General features: G+C 46.8%; 1 protein-coding gene across 6 annotated transcripts; it reads left to right on the top strand.

Moving 5' to 3' along the window:
• The first annotated feature begins 23 nt into the window (after positions 1-23).
• Positions 24-24,653, top strand: Anks3 (ankyrin repeat and sterile alpha motif domain containing 3). Of its 6 annotated transcripts, none has more exons than XM_075941901.1 (17): positions 24-115; positions 3,191-3,362; positions 5,740-5,938; positions 6,138-6,259; positions 8,234-8,315; positions 11,445-11,580; positions 16,213-16,368; positions 18,153-18,290; positions 18,698-18,807; positions 19,026-19,193; positions 20,338-20,462; positions 22,422-22,563; positions 22,884-23,056; positions 23,357-23,442; positions 23,829-23,912; positions 24,109-24,197; positions 24,302-24,653. In XM_075941901.1, exons 2-16 carry the CDS (start codon positions 3,193-3,195, stop codon positions 24,183-24,185), a joined length of 1,968 nt encoding a protein of 655 aa, XP_075798016.1. In that variant the 5' UTR covers positions 24-115; positions 3,191-3,192; the 3' UTR covers positions 24,186-24,197; positions 24,302-24,653. The 6 variants fall into 6 exon arrangements, with proteins under 6 accessions (XP_075798016.1, XP_075798015.1, XP_075798017.1 ...); XM_075941900.1 differs by having other exon boundaries at positions 35-115; positions 24,114-24,197; XM_075941902.1 differs by lacking the exon at positions 24,109-24,197 and having other exon boundaries at positions 35-115.
• Positions 24,654-24,785: the final 132 nt, after the last annotated feature.

The raw sequence follows: 24,785 nt of genomic DNA, 5'->3' as shown, positions 1-24,785 counted from the left end.
GTGCTCCGCGCGCGACTCCAATCACTTCCGGGGTGGGTCGGGCGCAGGGCTCCTGGCCGGTGAGGGAAGGTGCGGCTGCATCTGGAGGGTGGCACGGGGACCTGAGGCCTTGCAGGTAGGCCGGCCCCGGCGGGGCTCTCTGAGAGGCGGTGCGTGAGGCGCCCTGAGTCCGCTCCGGCTGCCAGCCCTGGTGCTCGCCGGGCTTGGGTTCGCGGGCCCGGCTCCTGGTGCTGCGCTGAGGGATCACGCTAGGTCCCTGCCAGGGTCCAGCCACACGGGAGCCTGTGTCGCACACGGTCTCCGGGACGCGCTTCTGGGCTGCAGGGCCTCCTCCCTCGAGGTCTTGACGGATCTCTTAAAGGAGTGGAGTGACAGTTGCCACCAGGATGGGATTTTTTTTAAGAAGATAATTTTTTAAAATATTTATTTATTATGTATACAATATTCTGTGTGTATGTCTGCAGGCCAGAAGTGGGCACCAGACCTCACCACAGATGGTTGTGAGTCACCATGTGGTTGCTGGGAATTGAACTCAGGACCTTTGGAAGAGCAGGCAATGCTCTTAACCACTGAGCCATCTCTCCAGCCCTAAGAAGATAATTTTTTTTTTTTTAAAGAGTACCATGTATCAATGCTGCTACTGAAGTTCTGGTAGTGAGGTGCAGAAGACAGAAACATCTGTTTTGCTCGAATCGATTTTGGGGGACTTGTTTTTTTTTTTTTTTTTTTTTTTTTGTGATTGGGCGGGTGGGGTTCCGTGTAGACCAGGCTGTCCTGGAACTAACAGAGATCTGTCCCCAAGTGCTGGGCGTGTGTCACTATGCCTGACGGGTTGTACGTTTTTTGAGTAAGCATCTTATCATCCCAGGTTGGCCTTGAACTCCAAGGTTGTCCTATCTCAGCGTCCCAAGAGCTGGGGTTACAAGTGTGAGCCCTTCCAGGATTCTGCTATTGTCTCCCCATTAGAGGAGCATGTATCTCTTGGTTCAGGCTCAGGAGTCTGACCTATGAGCCTGAGGTACAACTTGAGCGCAGGCTGTGCAGCTTGAGAAGCCAAGTGGTTCACGAAAAAAAAGCAGGCCTGTTTTTTACCTCACCAGCACACACACACACATTGCTCATCAAGAAGCCTGAAGACTGTTCCCCAAAATGGTGGTCTATATGTGTTGTCCTTAAAAACAAAAACACAAAAATACAGCCTTGCAAGCTATTTATATGTGATTTTTTGTTTTGTTTTGTTTTGTTTTTTCGAGACAGGGTTTCTCTGTAGCTTTGGAGCCTGTCCTGGAACTAGCTCTGTAGACCAGGCTGGTCTCGAACTCACAGAGATCCACCTGCCTCTGCCTCCCGAGTGCTGGGATTAAAGGTGTGCGCCACCATCGCCCGGCTTATATGTGATTCTTATCCCTGAGATTGATCCTCTGCCATCTTTCAACTTGTTTTAAATATTTTGACCTCATTAAGTTGCCCAGGCCTGCTCGGGATTTTGACCCTTCTGCCTCCATCTGGAAGTGTGCTACCAGGCCCAACTTTTGTGTGTTTTGACAATCACCAACACTGAAGAATCCTAGGGTGTTGAGGAACAGGGAATTAGTACTTTTGGGGCCACACTTCCTTCAGGCTTCCTTTGGGGTTTGCCAGAACTCTTGAGTAAGGGTATTGCTGTTCTGTGTCCTCAAGGTCACTGTTGTGCTGCTCTGAACTCTCGGGTCAGGTCAGGGCCAGTGCCAGCCTCTGAGAGGAACCACCTTGCCAGGTCACCGTGACGTATGGCCCCGGAGGGATTCTGCCACTTGAAGTAGTTTGGGATCACTGAGGTGGCCCCCAAGGATCCTTAGTACCAGTGGCCATTTAGCTGGGTATGATGGCAGACATTTTTAATCTCAGCAAAGACAAGTTTATCTTTGTGAGATCAAGTCCAGCTTGGTCTACAAATTGAGTTCCAAGCCAGCCTGGGTTACACAGTGGGACCTTGTCTCAAAACAAAATAGTGACCATTTACACAGGTAAAATAAAAAACCGAGGCCCTACTCACTGTAAACTGCCATTATATCTTCTCTCTTTCTCCTCAGCCCCTTTTGTTGCCATGCTGGGTATTAGATTCAGGACTCGAGCTATGTCCCAGAATTCTCTCCCTTTTCTGTACTAGCTTCCTTTTGCTCCTAGACTTAGGAATCTACTAGGAAGTTAATGGCTTGGCTTTGGTTTGAGTAGGGTTCCCCAGAATAAAGGACTCACACACCACTCATTGTACACTTATCGTTGTGGTGGTCCATCTCTCCTACTTAAGAGGGTTGCAGAGATAGATTCCTGCTCATGTAACATTTGCTGAACATCAGGGATCACCTTCTATAGTCTAGGAGCTTGCTTCCTCATCTCCTTCCTTGTCCTATTTTTCTTCCTCTCTTTTCTTTCTTTTTTTGGAGATAAGTTCTTACTATGTATTCCAGGTTGGTCTTAAACTCATAATCCTGTCTCCACCTCCTAAATGCCATAATTAAGTTGGGCATCTCCGTGCATGGCCTTCCGTGTGGCTTGTGGATATGCGAGTGCTCAGTCACTGCATCTCTAGTCCTTATATATATATATATATTTTTTTTTTTTTTTTTTTTTGGTTTTTCGAGACAGGGTTTCTTTGTGGCTTTGGAGCCTGTCCTGGAACTAGCTCTGTAGACCAGGCTGGTCTCGAACTCACAGAGATCCGCCTGCCTCTGCCTCCCGAGTGCTGGGATTAAAGGCGTGCGCCACCATCGCCCGGCTTTATATTTTTTTTAACTTTGAAATTTTATATATTTTTCAAATCATATGTGCACATGTGTGGGTTGTTTGTGTGTGTGGATGGGCATGTGCATATGAATGTTGTATCCCCTGGAGCTAAATTTTGCTGCACACCCAAATTAGCAAATAGTGCTAAATAACTCAACTTGCACTGTTTTACCAACAGTGAGGAGGTTATCAGGTTCCTGGAAAATCTGATTGTGGAACCTGTTGTGTGAAGCAGATGCTCCCATCGTCCGTTTGGCGGCAAGCTCCCCAGTGTGGCCCTGTGATGGTACTGCTGTTTGAAGAAAGCTAAGTCAGCCTCGGTGGCTTTAGTTTAGGAATGAGATGATAGCCTGTCATTGGTAGGAGTATTTCATCTTTGTAACATCCAGGGAGTAAAACCTAACCCCTGGGCCTCCCTCCGCAGCCATGTCTGAGCTCAGCGATGAAGCCAGCGAGCCGGAGCTCCTGAACCGCAGCTTGTCCATGTGGTATGGGCTCGGTGCCCAGGTCAGCCGAGAGGAGCTGGACGTCCCCTTGGATCTTCACACAGCTGCCTCCATTGGCCAGTACGAGGTGGTGAAGGAGTGTGTGCAGCGGTAAGAGGTCTTGGGGAGCATCCCTTCACCTCACGTTTTAATCAGACGAGACTCGCAGAGCTCGAGCCCTTTATTACACATGGATCAGGCCCTCCTGCTTGTCGCAGATGTTGATGGCTCGTGGTACACTCTTAGAAAAAAGAACTTTGATTCTGAGGAGAAAAACTTGCTTAAAACTTAACAAGTGGCCTACGTTATAAACATCAATGTATAGTTTACCAGAGAAAGACCCAGAGGAAACAAAAATAGGGATGGAAAGCCAGCATTTTGACTCTTTGACTACAGGTTTGTTGTGGTTCCTCCAGTGCTTGTCTCCTCTGGCACAGAGATGAGAGGCTGGCCTCCTGTCCTCACTGCCCACCTACCAGCTTTACCAACCTGCATATGCGGATTTAGTCCCAGCGCCTGCCTGTTAGTCCATGTGGTCTGAAGGGTGTGTAGAAGGCCTTAAGTGCTCATTTGGTACCTCGGTGAGATGCTGTCTCCCAGAACTCTCTGTGCCTTTTCAATTCCTGATGAGCCAGAAGAAAGCCTCAAAGCCATAGGTCTCTGGTTGCAAATCAGAGCCATCTGTTGTCCTTGCCAGTAGAGTCTAAGAGCTCTCAGTCTAGGACTGCCTTACCTAATGGCCTCAGGGATGGGCAGCTAGCTGTGTAGTCAGCTCATGTCCTCATAGGATCACAGGAATCCTGCTGTCATTCTTTGGAGTCTCAGGTTCTTATATGTTGAGTGCCCTGTTAAACAGCATGGTCCCAGAGCAGCCCAAAAAAGAGACTAGGAGGAGCTCTGTGCTCTCTCTGGAGTTCAGGCCCAGTTGAGAAGCAAGCTTTGCTCATGAAGTCGAGGCTGGGACTGAGGGAAACTGGAGGTCTCAGTGAACGGGCTGAAGGGTAAGTGTTAGCTTTGCTGAGGCACTCGCCACTGCTTCCTTTGTGGAATTGCCACTCATGAAGGGAGGTAGTGCTGGATGTCAAGTCATTGCAGTGATTCCAGAGGTATCTGCATGTAGCTCTCCAGGCAGGGCTTCAGTCCATTCCAGAATGGACAGATGGCATATACCAGAGTCAGCAGGAGCTGCTAGCGTGTGGGAAGTAGTTGCCTGACTTAGCTTAGTGTGAACCCCACAAGGTACTGATCATACAGCAGATTGTCAGTTGTTGTCAGCCACCACTGGAGGCCAGAACTGTGAGGGGGAAGGCCTGGGGTGGGTGTTATTCTAGAACAGAACTCCCATCCCCAAGTCTTAAAGTCTGGAGCCTCCACTCTGCTTTCCTGAATGTAAGTGCATTTCCAAAAGCATGATGGAAACCAGTGAGGAAGTGGGATACTCAGGGGTGAGGTGACAAAGAAGTCAGTGGCAGTGGGTTTCTTGTTCTCAATTTCTTTCTCTTCCCCGAGCCCTCTGCACAGCTCTGCTGACATATTAGTTACTGTTTTGGTGGCTGGTGGTTAGGATGTCTCAGCCTCACTGATAAACTAGGCAGTTAGTCTTATCTGTGGTGGGTCCTTCACACATAGCCCTAACCTGCTGTGTGCCAACAGCTAGCTCCTCCCAGATGTGGTAACTGTAAGGAATGACCAGACCTTGCCTAACTCCTAGCTTGAGCATGGTGGATATTGCTATAGGCACAAAAATGGTGAGTTGTTGGCCTTGCCAGGAGAATGGTAAGAAAGATACGAGTATTAAAATATAGACGGTTATATTAGTCACTTTTTGTTTGTTTGTTTGTTTTGTTTTTTTAGGTGGGAGTCTTACTAATACAGCCCTGTCTGGCCTGGGACTCACTTTGTAGACCAGGCTGGCCTTGAACTCAAAGAAATCCACCTGCCTCTGTTCCCAAGTGCTGCGAGTAAAACTGTGTATCAGCACACCACATAGTCACCTCTTGTTGCTATGGCAATACTGACAGAAGCAGCTTAAGGCGGGTAGAGTTGTCTTTACTGGTTTGAGGGTTCAGTCCTTTGGCAGGGAGGCATGGTGAGTGGGACGGCTGGTCACAGTGCATCAGGAAGCAGGGAGAGGTGAAGGCTAGTGAGTGCTCTGCTCTTTCTCTTTTTTATTTAGCCTGTAAGCATGGCCCGTGGAATGATGCTGTTTATATTTTTAGGGTGGCTTTTCCCATGTCAATCTAGAAAATTCCTCAGACCCGCCCGGAGGTTTATCTCTTAGTCGATTTCAGATCCTGTCAAAGTCAAGATTAACCCTTAAAAGAGTTTAAGGCAGAGGATGGAAACACCCGCTTGCCTTCTCCCTACTGGAGAAGGTGATTACTGCCTTCTGGAAAGTCAGCTTGTCCCACTAGGCCTGGCACCTGGCTCTGATGGAAGCCCACATGTGGGATGCTGGGAATATCTAGCATATCTTGCGTTTGTTTAGGAGAGAGTTAGATTTGAATAAGAAGAATGGTGGTGGTTGGACCCCGCTGATGTATGCCTCCTACATTGGACACGATACCATTGTCCACCTGCTGCTCGAGGCAGGGGTGAGTGTGAATGTGCCGACCCCAGAAGGGCAGACTCCACTGATGCTGGCCTCCAGCTGTGGCAACGAGAGCATCGCCTACTTTCTGCTCCAGGTGAGCTACAAGTGGGCATGGGCCCAGACCTAGGGGCTCCCTGGCTGCCCTGACAGGACATGAGGTGCTACACACCACAGTGTGCGTATGTACACATGTAATCACTTAAGATTCTTTCAGCTGAAGGCCTGGTGGGTGCTTCCCACCCACCCACCTTTCCTGGAGACATGGGGCATAACAACATACCATTCTCTTGAAGCAAGGTGCAGAGCTTGAAATGAAAGACATCCAGGGCTGGACTGCACTCTTCCACTGCACCAGTGCCGGCCACCAGCAGATGGTCAAGTTCCTCTTGGACAGTGGAGCCAATGCCAACGTGAGGTGATTGTTGCAGCTAAGTGGTCACAGGAGTGGGCTGGGTTTCATCCAACTCTAAGCAAGGAGGCAGGGTCATCTTGCCCCAGTATGAGAGGTAAGATGAAGGAGTGGGATAGATAGACCGTGGGACTTAGTGCATATCTGTCAGTCATCATCATACTCCTGGGCCTCGAACCTTGTTTTATCTTAAAACTGAGGTTAGCAAGGTCCAGGTCAGAGCCTTGAAAAATGGTATTTGGGTGATATACATTAGATGCTAATTCCTTTTTCTTGTTGTTTTGATTATCATCATGAAGATAAGGCTTTGAAAATAGTTGTGTGTGTATGGGTGTGTGTGTGTCTGTCTGTCTGTCTTAATGGTAACAAAACCCTGAACCATGTTTGCTAAGCAGGCATCCTGTCACTGAATCATAACCCAGTGCCATCATGACCAACCAACCCATCTACTTGCCTTTCTATTTTTTTATCATATATGAGAGTGTGCACCTGTTCATAGTTCAGGGTGCAGAAGCATGTGTGCCATGGCACATGTCTGGAGGTCAGACAACTTTCAGGTTTTGGGCCTTGCCTTTCCACCTTGCTAGAGACAAGTTGGGTACCCCCAGGCTAGCTGGCCTGTGAACTTCTGCCTCCCCCCTCCTACACACACATTTCTTGTTGGTGTGCTGGGATTGCAGACACTTGCAGACTTTTTCTTACTTTTAACAGTTGTCAGGCTTGCATAGCAAGTGCTTGTACCCACTGAGTCATCTTGCCAGTCTCCATTATTATCTTTATAAGATGGAGTTACTGTGGTTTGACACATATTATGTAAGAATCCCTTCACAGCAAGTACCAACTGAGCCCCCACCTGATGTTGGCATGGCAACTCTGGCTCTTGGTGCCCATTGGAAGATATAATTAATTCTGAGTTGCTGACTCTAAGGAAGAAAAATAGAGCTACTAATTAAAATTCAGCATCTTAAAATGATTTTAAGATATATTTTGACTTGAGCGACATTAAGATTTGAAGAGTATGTCATCCTATAGTTGAGAGCCAGGTTTAGTATGACTCCTGGCTTCTAGTCTAGCAGGGAATGAGGATGTTAGTGTATGGACTTAGCAGAAACAATAACTCATGGGCTGTTGAACTCAAACGATGAGGCTTGAGTAGGTGGGGGAGACCTTAGCACCTGTGAGAAGTGAGCAGTAGCTGCTTCAGTGTTTGTTTGCTTACTTAGTTTTGTGAGAGACGGTCTCTTCAGGTAGCCTTGGATGTCCTGGAACTCACTATGCAGACCAAGCTGGCTACTTTTACTTTCTGTTTGCTGGGATTAAGAGTGCATTCCACCAGGTCTGGCAGTAGTTGCTTTTTGAGTGTGATTAAAGTGGGGATTTAGAATGAGGTAGGAATGGATTTGAGAGAAGGAAGGTAGGAGAGCTTGGTCTTTGGGACTGTTAATGAACCAGAGGGAGTTAGTAAAGCTCGTGTGGTCTTGTCTATTCCCATCTCACCTCATTAGTTTCTTTGTGTGCAATTGAGGCAAGTGTGGGTGGGCGTGTGTGTGTGTGTGTGTGTGTGTGTGTGTGTGTGCAGAAGCTAGAAATGGTGTTTCTTGGGAATCACCCACCTTTTTAAATTGAGACTGGGTCTCTTACTAGGACTTAGGGTTCACAATTTGGACTAGTTACCCGGCCTGGGATCCGCTTGTTTTTCCTCCCAGCTCTTTAATTACAAGCACACACAACCACACCGACCATTTTACCTGGTGCTGGGGAATCAAGTCAGGTCCAGATGCTTATGTGGCAAGTACTTGAACAACGAAACTGCCTCCTTAATCCTAACACCCCAGCAGTTCTAATTGCATGAGAGCCTAGGCCTGAGCCTGTACCCCTGCTCTGCATGTAGGGGTCTTGGCTTGATTTTGCCTTTGGCAGGAGAGTTCCTTCATTGCCTCACTCCTCTCTGTTAACCATCTGTCTAATCTCATCTTACAGAGAGCCTGTATATGGATTCACTCCTTTGATGGAAGCAGCTGCCTCTGGCCATGAGATAATTGTGCAGTATTTTCTGAATCATGTAAGTAACTATATTACCTTGTAATTTAGTCACAGCAAATGGGACTCACTGATGAAACTATAGACTCTAACCGGGATTTCTTTTACATGGAAACCTATATAGTCAGCACATGTGTGTGTACATACATATATACCTATGGAATAGAACATTTGTGGGAGTCTTGTTTTCTCCTCCTTCTGTAAAATAGATTCTGGGAACTGAACTCTGATGATGGAAGTTACAAAATAATCCCACACTAGTTCAGAATTACGTATAATAAAATGTTATTTATTTAGGGGAGGCTCACAGATCACTGTCCTAGATCAAAGTCCTCTGCACGAATGGAGAACAGGAACCAAATCTAGAAGCCAGAAGCGAGAGCCAGAAGCCATGCTTTACAGCTACATTTATAGTATTAGAGATCACGCCCACGTGGGCTGGTAATTTAAAGGCTATTGGCTGAAGAAGCTCACACAGCAGAACTCAAGTCTTGGGCTTTGCAGCAGGAGCCTTTACCCACTGGGCTATCTTGCTGACCTGTAGGCAATGCATGTTCATTGAGACTTTACAGTGTTATTTATAATGATGTGAACACACTTTGTTGTTGTTGTTTTGATTTTTAGTTTTTCATGATAGGGTTTCTCTGTGTAGCCTTGGTTGTCCTGAAACTCACTTTGTAGACCAGGCTGGCCTGGAACTCACAAGAGATCTGCCAGCCCCTGCTTCCAGAGTGCTTGGATGAAAGATGTACGCTGCTGCCGCCTGGCTGAAGACACATTTTAGAAACTATGAGAAACTTTTAATCCTGGTGCAGGAGAGTAAGACCTGACCTTGCACCTGCTATGCAAGCTCTTCATCACTAAGTTAGAGCCTCGGCCCTTTTTAAACTGTTTTCTTTGAGACAGGATCTTACCGAGTTGTTCAAACTGGTTTAACCTCACCCTTTAGTCTAAGAGGACTTTGAATTTCTGATTCTCCTGCTTCAGTGTTCTGAGTAGCTGGATTATAGGCCTCTGGCAGCCAAGCCGAATGACTGGGATAGGAAGGAAGGAATCAAGTGTCAGTGACAGTGTCCAATGTAAACCTCAAAGGACTTCAAAGTGGCACAGCACCTTAGGAAACAATCTGGTAATTATCATAGAATTATCATAGTTTTCCCAGGTGTGTACCCAAGAGAACTGAGAACCTGTGTCCACACAGAACAGTTCACAGCAGGAGTCTTCCTAAGAGCCCCAAAGGGGAAACAGCGTGCATGTTTTTTTACTTTTGTTGTTTGGTCTGTGAAGTTAGCATCTGATGTAGCCCAGGCAGGCCTCAGAGCTATCTAGTTGAAAAGCTGGCCTTGACCTCTGATATTCTTGCCTCCACTGCCCAAGTGCTAGGATTATAGACATTAGCCCTGCATGGATTTTGGGTGCCCTGTCCCTGCTCTGTCCCCACTCCTCCCTACTTCCACCTAGCTTGTTGACCTCTACTGCAAGTTCCTCTGGATCACAGAGTGTTGCGTGGAGTTATAGTATAGGTCCTTAATTATCTCTCTGGTTAAATTCCTGGAAGAATCTTTTTTTTTTTTTTTTTTTTTTTCCGAGACAGAGTTTCTCTGTAGCTTTGGTGCCTGTCCCGGAACTAGCTCTTATAGACCAGGCTGGCCTTGAACTCCCAGAGGTTCGCCTGCCTCTGCCTCCCGAGTGCTGGGATTAAAGGCGTGTGCCACCACCGCCCGGCTCCTGGAAGAATCTTAAGAGTCACTTTTTATGTTTTAAATTCCTTCTGATTTGTCCTCCAAAGCCTTGGTAAGCCAACTTACCGCCATGGTATTAGACTGTATGGCTAAAGCTTTTAATGAAGAAAATTTACTTTGGCTTCTTTAGTTTCAGAGTAATTCTGTAAATGGAGTTCCTGCCCCAACTGCCTTTTCTCAAATACCTGGCAGCCACTTTCCAAATTACTACACAAAGGCTTATATTAATTACAAATGCTTGGCTGATAGCTCAGGCATGTTAATAGCTAACTCTTACATTTAAATTAACCCACTTCTATTAATCTATATATTGCCACGTAGCTCATGGCTTTACCTATCCTCTAGCATGTTTTGCCTCCTGGGCCACACCCTCTGTATCTGGCTGGTGACCCTCTGACTCCACCCTTTTCCTTCCCATCATCCTTAGTTTGGTCACCCTACCTATATTTCCTGCCTGGCTACTGGCCAGTCATCATTTTATTAAACCAATTTGAGTGACAAATCTTTACAGTGTACAAGAGAATTATTCCACAGCATAAGACTTCTAGTAGTATTCTGGGCAGTTGTAGCACAGGCCTTTAATCCTAAGACTCGAGAGCAGAGACAGATGAATCTTGTGAGTTCAAGACCTGGTTTACAGAGTGAGTTCCAGGACAGCCAGGGCTACACAGAGAAACTCTGTCTCAAAAAAAAAAAAATTTTAGCTTTCTTTTTCCATTTTATGTGTATGAATCTCCAGCTGATACAATATTGCTACCCATATTCAGTGTGGGTCTTCAGTTAACCTAGGCTGTAATCTCAGCTAGGCTATCCTAGCACTTGGAAGATTAAGGCAAGAGGATTGTGAGTTCAAGGCCAGCCTAGATACACAGTGAGACCCTGTTTGAACAAAGCAAGTGTGGCGCTGCACACCTGGAATGCCAAAATTTGGGAGGTGGAGGCAAGATGAAAAAGTCAAGGCCATCCTTGTCTGCAGCCAGTCTCACAAAATCAAAGGATAAGAGACGTCGTGTTGAGTTCGGGAGGATGTGTTGAATGACAGGTTCTCTATCAGAGATAGACATAGGGGTGTGAAGGGTGAGGGTGGGCCTCTGCCTACAGGTCCCAGCTTCTTTTTCTTCTTGCCAGAACCATTGGTACCTGGCAGGCAGTACTCAGGAGGGAGAATGGCTGCAGATGCTTGGAAGGGTTGGTGAATGCTCTTCATGATGGGCTTTCTGGCCCTCTTCCTTGTTGTGAAGGAGACAGAAAGTCACTAGCCCCCTCATCCCTACCTCCATCCCAGTGGTATCTCAAACCAGGGGAAGTGATCATAAACCTACTTTGTCTTCTCATTCCTTTGGGCCTGCAGTCCGCTGAACTGGGGAATTTGGTGAGGAGTTTGACTCTTCTTTCCTGAACCTTCTTAGGGAGTCAAAGTAGACATAAGAGACCACAGTGGAGCCACAGCCCGCATGCTGGCCAAGCAGTATGGTCACATGAAGATAGTGGCCTTGATGGATACTCACTCGCCTGCACTGCCTATGAGCCTTTACCGGAGCCCAGGTACCTGATTTGCCTCTGTCCTGATGGGATCAGGGCTGCCCTGAGCATCCAGGATACTAGGAGAGACGGAGCCCCTCCCTAGATCCCCTGCTTTGCTCAGGCTGGGTTCTACCTAAAACAGCCTGTGCAGCCTAAGGATAAGGGGAGGAGGAAGCCTCACAGAGAGGCTCCTGGCTTCTAGTTCTTGGTTTTGACAATCTTGTGCTATGCATACTTTACCAGTGTATAATCAGGTGTCCTTTGTTGCCTCTGGATGTTGAATCATAACCATTTTTTTCTCAGAGCCCCAATAGTCATGATGGTCATGCCCCTTCTAGCATTTGTATGTTTTAATTTTTTACATTTAGATGTCTGACCCACTGTTTTGTATCTCTTGTGTGGTATGGTTTACATGGGGGTTAGATACAGCACCTCTATCACACATTGACTTTCCATCTTATTAGGGTCTCTCCCCAGAGTTAGATTCTGGTGGTCTCTGTATCCATGCACCCAAATACAGTTTTTTTTTAATATTTATTATTTGTTTTTATTATGTATACAGTATTCTTCCTGCAGGTCTCATTACAGATGGTTGTGAGCCATCATGTGGTTGCTGGGAATTGAACTCAGGACCTTTGGAAGAGCAGGCAATGCTCTTAACCGCTGAGCCATCTCTCCAGCCCACCCAAATACAGTTTTATCAGAGGCTTTTTTGTTTTGTTTTGTTTTGTTTTTTGAGATAGAATTTCTCTGTGTAGCCATGGCTGTCCTGGAACTCACTCTGTAGACCAGGCTGGCCGCAAACCCACAGAGATCTGCCTGCCTCTGCCTACTGAGTGCTGGGATTAAAGATGTGCGCCACCACCACTCAGCAACCAGAGACATTCTATAGTGTGTTTTACTGTTGATTAGGACTTGTCGGTGTTTCCTCGGTTATTATTTACCATTCTGTATGAACTTGAGTGTCAACTTGTCTTCCGCCTTAAAAAGTGTTAATATTTTAATTAATATGGTAGAAAAGGCATATGTGATGGTGTACAGCTGCAATCCCAGAATTTTGGATTGAGAGGCAAAGGTAGGGGGATGCAAGTTCAAAACCAGTGGGCAACCCAGACCTGATCTCAAAACAAGAGCTCACATATGTCAAAGAGACTATAGGAAATCTGTAAATTCACTAGTTTTATGGTGTCAGCTTGTCCCATCTAAGAACACAGGTTGTGTTTTTGTTTTTGGTGTACTTTTTTTTTTTAAGGAAGGCTTAAATTTTTCCTAATGTCTATTTTTCTGTAACTAAGTTTATTCTAAAGTATTTATCATCTTGTCTGATGGGTTGATGGTATTGCTGCAGCATCTTTTTGGTATTTCCATGTATGAGGCAGTTGACTTTTACAACTGATCTTAATCAAGTTAGTTTCATTTCCACATCTCCAGGAGTTTCCAGGTGTGCTACCATGCTGTTAGTCTGCAGGCAGAGCTCACTCTCTGCCTGTCATGCTTTTGTGCCAGATTTCATTCTACACACTGGAGATAATGCACATCCTTTTGTAGGGTTGTTGGCTCTGGGAAGGTGTGTGTACCTTTCACCATATTGGGAAAGTTAAGTTCTCCATTGATTCTGAAATTCTTATTTATTTATTTATTTATTTATTTATTTAAGGTCTGAGCATTCATTACCCATAAAATTTATTTTTAACTGGTCTCATGCTTAGAAGTAGAAGCTCTCAAAAAATAAATTAAATTAAAAAAAAAAAGAGAGAGAAGTAGAAGCTCTCAGGACAGTCTGCATCTCTGTCAGTCTGTTCCTGGCATTTTTCTTTCGCTTTTTTCTCTTGCCCAGAAGTTTAGCACATTCTTGAGCCTTCTCATTTTTTGTAGTGTATTGTTCCTTCAGAGCAGTACATCTGCATTTATGTTGCAAGACATTTGCAGGAGGGTTGGAGAGATGGCTCAGTGGTTAAGAACATTGCCTGATCTTCCAAAGGTTCTGAGTTCAATTCCCAGCGACCACATGGTGGATCACAACCATCTGTAATGGGGTCTGGTGCCCTCTTCTGGCCTGCAGGCATACACACAGACAGAATATTGTATACATAATAAATAAATATTAAAAAAGAAAAAAAGACATTTGCAGGAATAAGACACTGAATCTCAGGTGCTTTGGTCCTGGGCTTCTTACTTTTTTTTTTTTTTTTAAGGGCTTTCTGACAAAATACTGGCAGACACCATCATCTTTAGAGGGCCTGAAAAGTTTTCAGATTCTGCTAGCTCTTTGGGCCCCAGCCACAAAGCATAGTGCTATCTGTCAGGCCAGTAATATCCTTCTCTTGCTTTTTTTTCCTTTTCTTTTTTTTAAAACAGTAACCAAGTTGAATGCTCAGATTGGTATGCACAGTACATCCCCTAATAGACTTAAGCTTCCCTTCTCCAGTTCTCCTTGGTTCTACAACAGAAACACCCCTCATTGAGCAGCAGTCGTACTGTGCTGTGAGTCAAAGCACCTTGCTTAATGGGAAAACCTTGTATGTCACTCCCACCACTGATTGGACGGTATAACTCTTCCACTCTTCCCCCACAGCATCAGCAGCTGCTGATGGAGTCATGCACATCTAAAGTATGAAGCTTTCGTGGTCCACTTCAGTGGGTTTCTGATTGCTAGTGGCTGGGAAGGAGGTATTCAGCTTCCTTGAGTGCGCCACAAAAAAAAAAGGGGGGGGGCTAGAGAGATGGCTTGGTGGTTAAGAGCATTGCCTGCTCTTCCAAAGGTCCCAAGTTCAATTCCCGGAAACCACATATTAAAAAAATAAGATTCTGATATTCTTTGAGACAAGATTTTAGCCCAGGTCTTCATTCTTGAATAGCGAGCACCTTACACACTGAGCCGTCTCCCTAGCCAGCTCATTTCTACTGTTTGCCTTTGCCTGTGACAATCTGGCAGTAGATTTCATTTTCTATAGTCACATGGCAGGAGCTTGGAACGTAGTTGTTAATTCTCCAGGAATTCTGTAATTTTGATTTGTATTTTCTCTTTTACTTAAAAGTTGTTTAATAGAGGTTTTGCTATATTTTTGGTAGTTTTTTAAAATTTTTAGATTGAAAGTCCTTTTTAAATTGTTTAATGTCTCATTTTATCCTATTCATTTTTTTCCTAATTTATTCGTCTAGAGAGTAATTACGCTTTCCACTTTATGGAACCCACTGATGCCTTTTTTGTCACCTACTAGTCAGTGATTTTTTAATATTCCATATATGTTCTCTCTTTTTTTTTTTTTTTTTTTGGATTTTTTCGGGACAGGGTTTCTCTGTAGCTTTTGGTTCCTGTCCTGGAACTAGCTCTTGTAGACCAGGCTGGCCTCGAACTCACAGAGATCCTCCTGCCTCTGCCTCCCGAGTGCTGGGATTAAAGGCGTGCGCCACCAGCGCCCGGCTTCCATATGTGTTCTCTTATCTGCTGATTGTATTTCTTTTTCCTTACATTTGCTGTAGTTTCTGGAAGCCTTGAGAAATTGACCCCTAGGGGCTGGAGAGATGGCTCAACTATAGAGGACTAGAACTTGGTTCCTAGAGTGCACATCTGGTTCAGGAACCTGGAGCTCCAGGGGACCCAGTGCCTCCTACTGGCCTCTGTGGGTATCCTCATGCCTGCACACACATGCCCACAAAATTAAACACACAGGCACTTGCACACACACACACACACCACTGGATGGCCCATTTTGAGAGCTCTTACCTAGTGAAGGATATGGGCATGCTGAGCTGGTCAATCTGGGTGGCTTTGCAAATAGCAAACAGATGTCATTTACTTCCTTAGAAGTCATTCAAATTGGAAATAGGAAATTGTTTATTTAAGAAGTTGTGATTAATAATATTATTTTTATGATGCCACCAATTTATCCCTTGAACTTAAAAGAAGACTTCTGATTATAAACATTATGGGCTTACAAGAAGCATTTCTTGACGCTAGGTAAAGAGGAAGAACTAATGGTTTCAGCTCCCCATTGTAGAACAGTGGCTTGCTAGTTGTGATGTCTCCAATATCCAAAAACAGTCCTGGTGAACATTTCTTTTTTCTTAAGACAGGGTCTACCTCCCAGGTGCCTGGATTAAGTGTACGTGTGCACAACTATGCCCAGCCCAAATACCTTTAAGGGTTTTTTTTGTTTGTTTTTTTGAGACAGGTACACAAGGAGGCCAAAATCCTTGGAGCTAGGATTTCAGGTGTTTGTGAGTTGCTAATATGGGGACTAGCTACAAGTTGAACTTGGATCCTCTGCAAGAGCAATAGAGCCAGGTGTGGTAGTGCACACCTTTCATCTCAGCATTCGGAGGCAGGGGGATCTCTGTGAGTTTGAGGCCAGCCTGGTCTACAGAAATTCCAGGACAGCCAGGGCCACACAGAGAAACCCTGTCTATATAGCCTCAGACTGGCCTTGAACCTGCTGCAATCCTCCTGCTCTGTCCCTAATACTGAGGTTATGTGTAATACCACCATATTATTATATTCTCTAAGATTTTATCTTCAGTTTTGTTTGTGTGTGGATTACAGCAAGTGAGTCACTGTCTCGAAAGCACACAGACACAGTCTGTTAGACTGTAGTGTTGGCAAATGAGCTTATCATTGAATCAACAATCTTAATTTTCATGTCTGACTTACAGAAAAATATGAAGATCTGAGCTCTTCAGATGAGTCCTGGCCTATTCCTCAGCGCCAGAGGCCCTGTCGAAAGAAGGGCCTCAGCATCCATGAGGGGCCACGTGCTCTGGCCAGGATCACAGCTATTGGACTTGGAGGCAAGACCCAGACCAGCTATGGTAAGAGCCACAGTTCCCAAAGCTCTTTGGTATCATTTCCCAAGACTGTCTTGGAAGGGTACAGGACTGTTCTGGAACATGGCCCCTGGCCTCAGGCTACAGTAATAAGTACTATAAGAGTGAGACTCAGAACTGACCTAGTGAGTCACTGCTAATCCTGACACTTCGTTTCATTCTGGGGATCTTCCTTTTTGTTGGCTGTCCCATTTACATAGATGGCATAGCAATTGTGACGTATAAGGATTTTAGTCCCACTGCCCTGGCTGTGCCCACATTCTGGTCCTGAGTAGCTGGATTGCAAACATGGGTCACTTCTTTGCTTCTACATCCCTTCCTTTCCCTTCTGGATTTCACCTCTCAGCCTGGGCTGGTCTTAGACGTGCCATCCTCCTGTTCCACCTCCTGAGTGTTGGGATTACAGGTGTGTGCTGTCATGCTTGGTGGATTTGGAGTTTGTTGTTTGCAATGCTGGAAAGAAAGCCCAAGGCCCTGTGAATGCTAGGGAAGTACTGCATCATGGAGCCACATCCATCTTTCTGCTTTCTATGGCAGCTATATTCAGGAACTATATGAATCTCTATAGCATTGTCCCTTTCTAGGTCAGAGTTCTTCCTCTGACCTAGAAAGGGACTTTCTTTGGTTGGGGTTGGAGTTCTGAAACTGTACTTGTCCAGCACATAAGGCTTCAGATTCCATCCCCAGCAACATCCAAAAAGAAAAAGAAAAAGAAAGAATTCCATAGTTACATAGACATCTAGTAGATGGATATATGCATGTAACTTTGGGGGGTTTTACTAAATGTACCCAGATAACCTTTTAGTTGAGAAGTCTGTAGATTGAGCATTCTACTGTCTGTAGGAGGATTTTTTGTCCTACCTGCCAGCTCCCAAATAACCACACAGAGACTTCTTATTAATTATGAAAGCTTGGCCGATAGCTTAAGCTTGTTTCTAACTAGTAGTAGCTCTTATAACTTAAATTAACCCATTCCTATTAACTTACTTTCTGGCTCATGGCTTTATTTTATTTTATTTTTTTTTTTTTGTTTTTTTCGAAACAGGGTTTCTCTGTGGTTTTGGAGCCTGTCCTGGAACTAGCTCTTATAGACCAGGCTGGTCTCGAACTCACAGAGATCCGCCTGCCTCTGCCTCCCGAGTGCTTGACTCATGGCTTTATTACCTTTACTCTGGCCATGTTGCTTTCCTGCTTCCTCTGTATCTGGCTGGCTCCTCAAGACTCAACCCCTTTTTTTCCCAGCCTTTTCTCTGTCCCCAAAATCTGACCTAGCTATTGGCTGTTTAGATTTTTTTTCTTTCTTTTTTTTTTTTTCTTTTGAAGCAAGGTTTCCCTGTAGCTTTGGTGCCTGTCTGTCCTGGAACTAGCTCTTGTAGACCAGGCTGGCCTCGAACTCACAGAGATCTGCCTGCCTCTGCCTCCCGAATGCTGGGATTAAAGGCGTGCGCCACCACCGCCCAGTTTGGCTGTTCAGCTTTTTATTAAACAAATCATTATACAGTGTAAAGAAATATTGCACGACAACTGTCTGCTTCTGCCCTTAGAAAAACGTTAGCAGGTGCTAATGGGGACTGACCTTGCCCTGGGTGCTAGCCTTGACTACACCAAGCTCATTTCCTATGATGGGCAAACTAATCTCTCTTGAAGCAGGACCAAGTTGCTGTACAAGGAAATGAGGTGGCAGCTGTGGGGCTCCCTCATCCTAAGAGCCCTAGAGGGGTGATGCCTTCACTCATGTCTGAGGGCTTACATGTCCATTCTGTACACAGAGCAAGTTCCTCCACGGGGCTATGTGACCTTCACCAGCAGTGATGAGAACACCTTGGAAGTTGAGGGCCTCTGCTACCGAGATGTCACCTCCCCCATTAATGAGCGGGATGTGGAGAGCAGCAGTAGCAGCAGCCGGGGTACGCACCCCCAACCTGTTGGGTTCCCATAGAGGAGATAGAGAAGGCCCCAGTTCTTGTGAGGTAAGCCAGAGTTGGCCATGGGCAGGTGAGGGTTCCCACAGGCCAAAGAAGCATTCCGTACTCACGGGGTCAGTCCAAGGGCTTCCTGGAAGTCTTCCCAGCAGGAGGCATGTGCTATGACCTGGCAGTGCTTTACCAAGTTTCTACTTCATGCCAAGCTCTGTTGTAGGTGCGTGAGATTTATGAGCACACAGTTAAAAACTACAAGCTCTGCTGACCTTTAGTGTGGGGTTGTGATAGGCAGCCAGGCCAGACAAGCAGTGCTGAGTTGTGCAAGAGCCAGTTGAGAATAAGCTAATAGGACACAGGAGCCTCACTGGTGAGACAGGTGTTTCTGTTACCAGAGGAACCCAGTTTCTGTACCAGTCTTGGGCCTGTGTGGAGGAGCAGCAGCAGCGATGGCCTAACAAGAGCCCAGGGGCTCAGCAGTGAAGCTTCCATAGAAAGCAATGAGGTAAAGTTCCTTCCCCTCCTTCCTCCCTTGGTGTTGTAGGAGACAGGTGAATATTTAATGTGTGTCCACACCATGCCTGGAGGACTCCTAACCTTAAGTATGGGGGTCCATGCTACAAGTAAATCATGATAGATTTTACATCTTATCCCTGCCGTTAGTGAGGAGGCCAGAGGTTTAAAGCCAGGCAAGGCTGCTCCAACACACCCCTTTCACCACAGGATTCTGATCATACCCGCAAAAGCTCAGTCCGCAAACAAACCAAGAGTTATTTGAAGAATAAGAATCGTTACAGCAACAGTGACAGTCAGTGGCCTTCCAGCATTGGGACTGTATGCACTCCAGTCTCTGAACCTCAAGCTGAAAAGTCCCCCTACTCAGGACCTCAGGTGAGACCATTTGAGAACCCGATGGCTGAATGCTTAGGGAGGTGGCACATCTATGACTGCTGCAGGTGGGGGTTGGGGTCATTTATTGTGTATTCATGACAGGCCAGGCACTTCTGAAAGAAGAGGAGGGTACTGGGTTCTCCCCACAGGGCTCAGAGGATTCCTGATGAGCAGCAGGCCAGCAGTGGGCTTGGTGTCTTTTTCTTTCCAGGAGCAAGGACTGCCTATTCCCTTGGTGTCCTACTCTCTGGGTCTCCCCAAGATCAGGGAGATAGTAATAGGATGCTTATGAGCTGGGGACAGAGTAATGGCATGTGGTTTGTACATAGCAAAAATGCAGCCATCCCCCCACTGTGGAGCACCCTGGTGGAGCACTGTCAGCTCAGGGTGTGATGCACACGTGCCCCAAGTCCTAGCTCTGCTGCTCTCTAACAGCTTGTAAACTGGGCTGGGTTTTACCTGCAGCCCTTTCCAGGGTCTTAGGCCTGGAACACAGGTGCACCTCTCAGTTGTACAGGCATGTTACCAGCTGGGATCTCAAAGCTGTTTCTCTGAGAAAAGTGGTAGAGGAGCAACCTTGGGACATTTTTTTTTTTCTTCATCCTTAGCAAGTAATCATGGGCAGAAATGGATATTCTGGTGTTGAAAGCTAGTCAAGAGGCTAAGCAATTGAACTTAGCAGTAGCTGACAGGGTCAACAGGCAGCCTGTGCTGTCAGTAACCATTTAGTCTGAAAAATGAAAAGTTTGTACCATCACTAAGCACCCCCAACACACACATGGTGTTTTGGAAGGAGGAGTGCTGTGGGCCTGGTGGAGTCAGGACAAGCACAATGATGGCCACATAGACATGGGATCAAACTGGCCCCAAGTTCAGCAGGATAAGGGGCTGAATAGAGCCTTTCAGAGGGGATCAAATGTCTCTGGACACAGACCTTCAGACCAGGAGGCAGAATATTAGGGAGTCTCTGAGCTCCCTCCTGAATTCTTAAGCCTTTAGCTATATCAGCACTCATTCTCCTCTGCTGGAGGCACTATGCCCAAAAAAGGGCAGTTTAGGGGCTCTAGTCAGGCTTGGGGTCAGATGGGAGAAGATCAGCTCTCCGTTTCTGGCCCCAGGCTTCCTAGTTGTCTCTTCCCTTCAGGACCTTGCCACACTGCTGGAGCAGATTGGGTGTCTGAAGTACCTGCACGTGTTTGAGGAACAGGATGTGGATCTTCGTATCTTCCTGACCCTCACTGAAAGTGACCTGAAGGAAATCGGCATTACGTGAGTCCCCTAGTGCTGCTCCCCACCCCAGTCATCTCAGCTTCCTTCCGGCCTGTCTAGACAGAGGCTTTCTTTAAGGCTGGCCTTTGTGCCCACACAGCTCCCAGGTGGCCTTGCTGCTGTATGCTGGACCTTTTGCCTTTGTTTTTGTCAGTTCACTTTCTTGTGATTTTTAATTTTTTTCATAACGGTCATAGTTCTGGAGTTAGTGTTTTTATAGCACAGGTTTCTTATTTCCTAAAAGCTTGGATATAAAGTCTTTTAATATAAAGCCCAACAATGTAATATGCCTTTTCTCCCAAAACATTCCATACACAAAATTGTAGTTTGTGTCTTGGCTGTAACTCTTCATGGGTGACCCTCACACTTGAAGTGCTCTCCCCTAGGTGGCTCTGGTGCGGCAGGTGTCCTGTTCTCAGCAGGGCTTCCTCAGTGTTTGCCTATCTGGGGATGTCTGAATCTCTCCTGCACTTTGGAAGGACAGCTTTGCCAGGTAAAGGATTCTTGGTGACAGCTGTTTGCTTTGGCACTCTGGCTGCCTCAGCCTTCCAGGGTTTTGAAGGATAATGTGCAGGTACTTTTACTGAGGGTCCCTGCATGGACAGGCTGCTTTTCTTCTGTTGCTCCAGGATTCTGTATGTCTTTAACTTGGGTGTGTGTCCTGGTATGCATCGTCTGTGGAGTTCATTGGGCTTCACGGATGTTCATGTCTTTCATCAGTTGTCCAAGTTTCCAGCTGCTAGCTCTTGAGACCATTATCTGCCTTGCCTGTCTTCCTAAGGTCTCCTGGGAAAGACTTGGCCTAGCCAAGGTTTTTAATCTCATTCCTCAGACTAAGTTTCCATTGTGTTCCAGTTGCTGGCTCCCCCTTTGCCTGCCATGGGCTGTATCTGCCTGTGTTAGACTTTATTTCAGTTACCATACTTCTTTGTTTTACATTTTCCTCCATTGTATTTCCATTTTGTATTGAGTGTTTCCACATCATCTTTTAGGTCTTTGATTATCTTTAAGATGTTGGCCTTTGTCTAGCAGATCTGCTGCAGGACTTTCTTGGAACTTCTGTGATTTATTTTTCTCTAAATGATGCATACTCTACTTGTCTTTTAATTTTATTGCTGAAAATGGATATTTAAGTCTCATGAAATAGTAACCATCTAAGTCAGGACTCCCCCTTTCCCTGGGATTTGCAGGTTTTGTTTTGAGCTTCTTGTTTGCAGCCTCTGTGCAGAGGATTAGCTGGAGGCTGAAACCTGTAGGTGTGCTCAGAGCCTCACCTTTCCTTAGGCACATGTTGTGATGCTAACTGTCCACCCTTCTGTAGTTACTATGACACAAGCTGATTTTACGTAAAGGCTGATCCTGAACTCTGGTGGCCCACCTTCCATGTACACCAATGTTCTGAGCATGCAGGTACTTTTCAGTGTGCTAGTCTTGTCTGGAGAAGGTGCTGCCCCTTAGACCCACTACTTATTCCCCTATCCCTATCTTTTTAGCCAGAGAGTGAGTATGGCTAATAGCAGTGGCCCTTAGTAATCGCTGTACTTGTATTCCGTGCTTGATACTGGGAGAACCAGGGTCTGCCTTGCCTACCCTGCTTCCTGCATGCTGGGTCTGGGTGGCTGCTGCTATACAGAGCTGAGCTTAGCCTAAGCTGGCTGTACTCAGTCACAGCCTGCAGTGACCCAGGTGGCTCCTGCAGATTCTGCCTGTGCACCTGTCTAGAGGGGAGAGATTCCTGGAGATCTCCCTTCAGAGCACAGACGTAGTTGTCCAAACCTGGACCCAGTGATGGTAGAGGCTGTTTGGACATTCTTGTTTCTGTCCTCAGCCCCAAGATCATCTGAAACCTTCTTCCTTCAGAGTTAGGTGTTCCCTAGCAACTGGCCTTGGTGACAGGTTGGTGCCAAGGCCCATGCACATGATAGACGCTGACGTGCACCCTCTGATTCACTCTTTCAGGTTGTTTGGACCTAAAAGGAAGATGACCTCTGCCATTGCCCGCTGGCACAGTAGTGCCCGCCCCCCTAGTGATGCCCTGGAGCTGGCCTATGCTGACCGACTAGAGGCTGAAATGCAGGAGCTTGCTATCCAGTTGCACAAAGTAAGTGGAGAGTTCCAGGCGGGCTATGGATACAGGTGTCAGAGTACATCTAGAGTTACACCTTTGTAGCAGAGGATATGGTGTTGGCAGGGGACTGGAGACAGGAAACTTGAAGGGGTCAAAAGTTAGCTGAATGTAGGAGGGAAGAGCAAGTAGCCCACGCAGAGCCTCAGATCTGTAGGATGGAGCCAAAGGAGCCATTCCTAGAATGCACTACAGAGAAGCAGACAGGCAGTCCAACAGACTCTGCCGTTTGGGGAATCAGCAAGCACGGGTCTTGGCTCCTGGCTTAGCCCCTCTGGCCTGGTGTTTGCCTACAGTGCTGTGAGGAGGCCGAGGCCCTTCGTGGCCAGGTGTCCCAAGAGCAGGAATTGCGGGCTGTAGTGGAGAGCTGCCTCCTGGAGCAGGATAGTGCCCGAAAGGACATCCATGCCCAGCTGCAGGAGGCCCAGACCCTAGCTAAGGATGCTGCCCTTGTCCTGGACCAGCTTCGGTAAGTGGGTTCACACACTTAGGCAGTTACCCCCCACACTTCAGTCATCATCCCTTCCTAATCCTCTAAATAGGTGGGAAATGGGGGAAAACCATGGCGCTTGCCCCTTACTTTCCTGCGGCTCTGTCCACCACAGTGCAGACCCAGGCTTGACCAGAAGCAGGCTGGGGAGCAGCATGACAACACCAGTATGGGGCTTCCAGGGAGGGTTCAGGGCTGAGGTGGTTTTTGTTGCTCTGTCTGGGTTGGGGTTGACAGCAGGGCCTCTTACACACTAACACTTGGTCATATGTCTGGCAGGGCCTGTCAGACTGAGCTGTCAGCTCGAGTGAGGCAGGACCAATCCCCTATTGAAGCTTCCCTAAGTCCACCTTTTCTCTCGGCAGGTAAGAACAATAACCTGGCTTTGGACTAGGACAAGGGTGGTGGGCAGGAAGCCCTAGGCTAAGTTCCAACCATTGGGCTCTGCCTGACTGTTACAATGGCAACCCTGTCCCCAGAACTAGTCCACTTGTGACAAGAGATGCACTATTACACTTAGGGGTTAGATGGCAAGTGTAAGGGCCTTTGTTTCATGGCTGACTACACTGTCCCTGAGCCTGCTAGTGGAGTTGGGTGGCTGGGATCACCAGGGTTGAGCTCTACTTAGGCCTGAACCTTAAATGGCAGTTGTTAACTTGTAGCTGGGTACATCCCTGCCTGGGGCAGTCACTCATACATCAGCAATGAGTGAGGACATAACCTGTGGCCAACCTGCCCTTTTGCACCACAGATTCCAAAGGCTGGCCTATTCCCCTGCAGGCCTTGAGCCTCCCTGAGTTGTCAGGGGCCCTGGAAGACTGTGTCCATGAGATGGGTAAGTCTCTAGGAGGGCAGCCAAGGCTTTAACCTCACCCTTCCCCAGATCCTCTTCCAAGGATTGAGGCTGAGAGCTGGCCATACCCAATCAGCTCAGATCCCAGGGCCACCTATTCCTAGTGCCCCGAATTCCCCTTCGTCCCTGTTGCTGAGACTTGACACACAGAACACTAACTAACTGGCCCTATCCTTAGGGCAGGCATTATGCTCTGTAACACAGAGCCTGGAGAAGCTACAGACGCTGAATGGGAAGAAATGGCGGGAACCGTAGCCAGGAGGGATGGTGAGAGTACCCACATGCCCATGGGCACCCTGGACCACTAACCTTCCTGTCCCTGCTTACGAGGTTGTTGTGTTTTTGTTTTTGTTTTTTTAATTTTTTTTCAGATTCTGACGTTGGGTGATGGATCCACCCTGAAGTTATATGAGTCATGCAAGACAGGGCAGTGAGCAGATGTCCATAGCCGCCTAGGGGGTGGAAAACCAGCCCAGGGAACAGCTTGTGGACAGGAGGACAAGACTCAGTCCCTGCTTGGGCAGCTTGGGCCAGCCCTGAGGCAGGATGAATGGCCTGACATCCAGGTCCTGGTGAAAAGACCCCAAGCGGGTAGGAAGCTCTGACCCAGACAGGGCTGTGGGAAGAATGTGTCCCCACACATGCAGGTGCCACATTGAGGTGAGGTCTGGGGTGTCTAGAAAATGTGCTGTTTGTTGGAAAATAAAATTACCTGCAGGTTGATTGGGGGCTCATTTCTGATCATATGACATGTATTTCTGACTTTAACAGCAGACCCTAGTAACCTATCTATAGTTAGTTCTGTTCTCCATCTGTTGCTCCAGGATCTCTCCCCTGCTTGGTGACTGTTCTAAG

The sequence above is a fragment of the Microtus pennsylvanicus genome, chromosome 11 (assembly GCF_037038515.1).
Source record: "Microtus pennsylvanicus isolate mMicPen1 chromosome 11, mMicPen1.hap1, whole genome shotgun sequence".
In the NCBI taxonomy this organism is placed as follows: Eukaryota; Metazoa; Chordata; class Mammalia; order Rodentia; family Cricetidae; genus Microtus; species Microtus pennsylvanicus.
Note: the sequence above shows the minus strand (reverse complement) of the source record. Positions and strands in the feature narration are given on the sequence as shown.

Coding starts and splice junctions, on each gene's coding strand:
- Anks3 (XM_075941900.1), top strand. CDS start 3,193: ATGTCTGAGCTCAGCGATGAAGCCAGCGAGCCGGAGCTCCTGAACCGC. Junction 23,057..23,356: donor CTTGTCCTGGACCAGCTTCG/GTAAGTGGGTTC, acceptor TATGTCTGGCAG/GGCCTGTCAGACTGAGCTGT. Junction 23,443..23,828: donor TCCACCTTTTCTCTCGGCAG/GTAAGAACAATA, acceptor TTTGCACCACAG/ATTCCAAAGGCTGGCCTATT.